Here is a 4767-nt window from a genome sequence, read left to right as displayed (position 1 = left end):
CTAAGGGAAGGCTCAGGGTCACCTGATCCAGCCCTAACTATAAGCTTTATCAAAAAAGAACGTCTTAAGTCTAATCTTCAAGGTAGAGAGGTAGTCTGCCTCCTGAACTGAGACTGGGAGTTGGTTCCATAGGAGAGGAGCTTGATAGCTAAAGGCTCTGCCTCCCATTCTGCTTCTGTGGACTCTAGGAACCACAAGTAAACCTGCACTCTGAGAGCGAAGTGCTCTGTTAGGATGATAAGGCTCTACGAGGTCTTTAAGATATGATGGAGCCTTGTCATTAAGGGCTTTGTATGTTAGGAGAAGGATTTTAAATTCTATTCTGACTTTTACAGGGAGCCAGTGGAGAGAAGCTAATATGGGAGAGATATGATCTCTCTTGCTCGTTCCTGTCAGTCCTCTGGCTGCAGCATTTTGGATTAACTGGAGGCTTTTTAGGGAATTATTGGGACATCCTGATAGTAAAGAGTTACAGTAGTCCAGCCTGGAAGTAACAAATGCATGGACCAGTTTTTCAGCATCACTTTGAGACAGGATGCTCCTGATTTTCGCAATATTGCACAGGTGAAAGAAGGCAGTTCTAGAGACTTGGTTTATGTGTGATTTAAAGGACATATCCTGATCCTGGAATTTCAAAATAAAAGCCCCTGATTACAAATTAGTAAAGGTTTCACATCTTATTAATAAGTTTTGCATACTTTCAGCTAGAAAACCCATCCAGCTATCAAAATGTTCAGTTCTTCTAGGACATTCTTGCTTGTATTTTTCTTTTTTCTAACATTTATAGTTTTGAAATATTCCATTTTGTTTTAGCAAATGGTAGTGATTTAAAGGACATATCCTGATCCTGGAATTTCAAAATAAAAGCCCCTGATTACAAATTAGTAAAGGTTTCACATCTTATTAATAGGTTCTGCATACTTTCAGCTAGAAAACCCATCCAGCTATCAAAATGTTCAGTTCTTCTAGGACATTCTTGCTTGTATTTTTCTTTTTTCTAACATTTATAGTTTTGAAATATTCCGTTTTGTTTTAGCAAATTGTGTCCCATTCAAATGAATGGTAAAATTTTTCACATCTTAAGTTAAGCATACTTTCAGTTAAAAACACAATTTCAACTGTTACCTAGAAAATTGCATTTTCTCACGAAAATGTGTATGGATGCTGAGTGCTGAAAGATCGCATTGAAAATGCTGAACAGCCTACCAGTATAAATGTTACAAACAAGAAAAATACAAGCAAGCATGTCCTTAAAAAGCTAAACATTTTGATATCTGAATGGCTTTTGTAGCTGAAGAAATTAGGTGACAAAAACAGATGGAAGAACCCAGAATAATAAAAAATAAATGCCAGGATAAACAGTTTAGATGCTTCACAGCATCCACACAATGATAAAAACAGGATAATAAGAGTGTGGCTGCTGACTCAGCATCCACGCAATAAAGAACAGCATAACAATAGTGTGGTTGCTGAATCAACATCCACACAAAAATAAAGAACAGGATAACAACATTGTGACTGCTGACTCAGCATCCACACAATAAAGAACTGGATAACATAGTTATTATTATTGTGTGGATGCTGCTGAATCAGCATCTACATAATAATAAACAAACAGGAACTATAATGTCTCACTGATTACATAGCTTGGTCACAAGATATGAGAACATATTTTGTTGTTGTACTCAGTCATCTCATTTCTTTATTTACAAGGAAATATGTATGAATGAGTGTGTCTGTAGAGAAACGAGAAACATACCAGAGTTCATCAGTTGGCCAGTTTTAACTGCAGTCCTTTGGCAAGGTGCTCAAAAACCAATGAAGTGACAAAAAAGAAAATGCTCAGGATATCAAACTGACAACAAAAGCAAAAAAAAAAAACCCCTAAAAAATCATCTGTGCAAGACAGGGCATGACTCGCAATGGAACATTTAAATGACCACATGTTACACACAGCCAAGCAAAGCAGTATAAACACACTGGACCTGTAATAGCCAAGCAGAGCAATGAGACATAGACAAAGTTAAATGTTAATGACCAATAGTACTGATCTTAAAAAGATGTTATTCACTGAAAACTGCAGCATTAGTTTGGTTGTGCATTCTTTTCACTTCATCTAAAGTTTCTTTTGCTGTGTTCAGACTAAATATAGTAAATGATGGTAGTGAATGTCCTGTATAGCTCATAGCGTATGGTATCCATAGCAACAATCCAAAGCAACAAGCAATCATTTAACCACCCACATTTATCATGTAAAACTGGAGCTGGCCTGAGTCAGTGGAGGCTGTGGGTGGGGACAGGCTCGAGTCAGGATCAGGATCACTTCCTACTGGGTTCTCTGGGTATTTTTGGAAGGTGGAGTTTGCTGACCAATTTCTGTTGTAAATTGTTTCTTTGTGTAGTGTTCTGTTTCTGTTCCCCAGTATTTACATCAAAAGAACAACCCATGGTAAATGTTAGCACTGCCCACGGCAGCAGGTCTATAGATTTGTCTCAAGAGATTTTAAATCCACCTTCACAGCCACCAGATGCCTCCTTCCACTGTGCGGTGAAAGCTTTATTTTCCTCAAATAGGGGGAAAATAATATATTGTAGTCATCACAGAGACTCTGCTGCTCTCTGTGACCTCCAGATAAAAACGAGACTGAGCTTGAGTTGAGTCAAGGGAGAGTATGTGGGAATTGAGGCCAGATGAGAGGTCCTGTTTATAGCTATGCCATTTTGCTGTCTGGAACCAAATAGCTGCCCACACCCACATCACACCTCTCCCTGGGGTAGCTGACCTCCTCTCTCCTCCCACACCTCAAATATAAGCAAAACCATGCACAGAAGCACTCCATCTGGCAGCATATACTTTGACCACAGTTTCTTCTACCTGCTCATCTACATAGTTAGAAAGATGTGGGAATTCAGTGGATGTGTTTTTATTTGTTTATTACAGTTGTTTTTTCTGTTTTGACAAATTAGATGTTTTCCTGTATAAATGTATGCTTTATTCTTTCAAAGGAAAGACATTAGAGTCAATAAAATTATCTTTTATATTTCCTTTTAAAATCAAACTGCTTCATTGGCATGAAACAGAAAGGAGTGTGAGATCAACACACATCCTGGCACCTCTAGTCTTTTCTGTTAGCTTAGAGAAAGACAAAGCAAGAAAGAAAGAAAGCAGAACAGCACTAATCTTTGCCCTCAAGCCCCAGGTCAATTCAACCATGATGAAATAATGAAACTATTTTCTAGTTGTTTACTTGGAGAATTGTCTTTCAAAATAATCAATATATAAGAGCATAAGTCAGGTAAAGTCAGGTCAGTTTCATTTATACAGACCAAAATCACAAATTTGTCTCTGAGGGCTTTATAGCTGACGGCACCAACCTTTGATTCAATTCACCTAAGGAAAAATAAGTGCCTTCAAGACTTTAAACCTAACCCTAATCCACAGAATGTCACATTAAGCAAATAAACTACTGCCACTCCCACCACCACCACCACTACTATTACTACATAACATTAAATAAATATTTCAAAGTTTAAAGAAATAAAGTGCAATGTGTTAAAGAGCTTCAGCCCTGTCTCTGTTTCAGTTTTGAGCATCCATAAGCGTCCAGTGGTGGGTCATGCAGACATCAGCTTCCCCATGAAAGGCTGGAGGGGCATGGTGGACTGGGCCCGTAGCTCTGAGGACAGAGTCACCATCCCCAAAAATATCCTGTCCACTGGCAAGCCAGGTGAGAGCTGCATACCACAGCAAGGAAGTACTGTATATATGACAATGATGTTTGACATGTCTATCACTGCACTTTTATTATTTTGTAAATAACTGACAAGTAAAGAGTGATAACACATTATTCTGTCACACAATGCCTGACAGTAAACATATTCCCCAAATATTGTCTGCCTTCTGTTTGAGAGTTCAAGAATGTGTGTGATTGTGCTGTGTGTGCCTTGTTTATATATACTAGTGGGGACGGAACACTGGGAGCACACTGCATTGGGCCCCATGACTACTTTGACAGGTTAGAGCAGGTGTCAGCTTTGGTTAAGGTTCAGCAAGTAGCAGTTCTGGTTAAGGTTAGGGTAAGTCTCCTGATTTGTAAGTCTATGTACAAACCCTGCAAGTATGTGCATGTGTGTGTTTGATTGGGAGGGGTCTGTCAAGACAAAAAAGCAGAAATAATGTAGCAAACAGCAGTTGATTTATGAAACAGTGTTCACTGCCACTAGTCTGCACAGCAAAGCACCCTGCTCAGATAAACACATGCAGAGATGGTTGTATTTAATGTTGCAAATAAAACATGTATGAGAATAAAATCATTTAACACCACCCGTTGTTCAGCAGCTGTACAACAAATAGACACATTGTCTTCAATATGCTTCAAGTAAGTTTCATAAAATGTTAATACAAAGACCATCTGTTTTAACAGATTGATGGCACTGAGTTGGAAACAAGAACGCTTATGTCCTTATTTGTTGTTTACAGAAAAAAGAAATCTTAAGGCAGGGACAAAATAAGGGCATGAAAACCATAAAGATTGTGTGAATGTGTGAAGATTTACAATGTGTGATGTGCAGATTTGCTGCTTTCTTCAATTTCTGGCTATTATTATTTAAATGCCTTTGTTTGATCAGACAAAATCATTATATTACGTTGGTCATACTCTAGTTATATATGTACAGAGGCTAGATAATAAAGGGTGTGTATTTGCCTGCAATTATGTGCCACAAAAACAATTTCACCTATTCAGATAGTTGATAATTCATTTCAAA

General features: G+C 38.1%; 1 protein-coding gene across 1 annotated transcript in view; it reads left to right on the top strand.

Annotated features, from left to right (window-relative positions):
• The window catches only part of adgrb1a (adhesion G protein-coupled receptor B1a), a 291715-nt gene that overhangs the window by 161426 nt on the left and 125522 nt on the right, over nt 1–4767 (top strand). The window contains exon 14 of the mRNA XM_020623885.1: nt 3585–3728. Within this exon, the coding sequence (XP_020479541.1) occupies nt 3585–3728 (144 nt within the window). The remainder of the gene's footprint in view (nt 1–3584; nt 3729–4767) is intronic.

This window comes from Monopterus albus, unplaced genomic scaffold (genome assembly GCF_001952655.1).
Source record: "Monopterus albus unplaced genomic scaffold, M_albus_1.0 scaffold314.1, whole genome shotgun sequence".
NCBI lineage: Eukaryota > Metazoa > Chordata > Actinopteri > Synbranchiformes > Synbranchidae > Monopterus > Monopterus albus.
The sequence above is the reverse complement of the archived record's forward strand: the minus strand, read 5'-3'. Positions and strand labels throughout refer to the sequence as shown.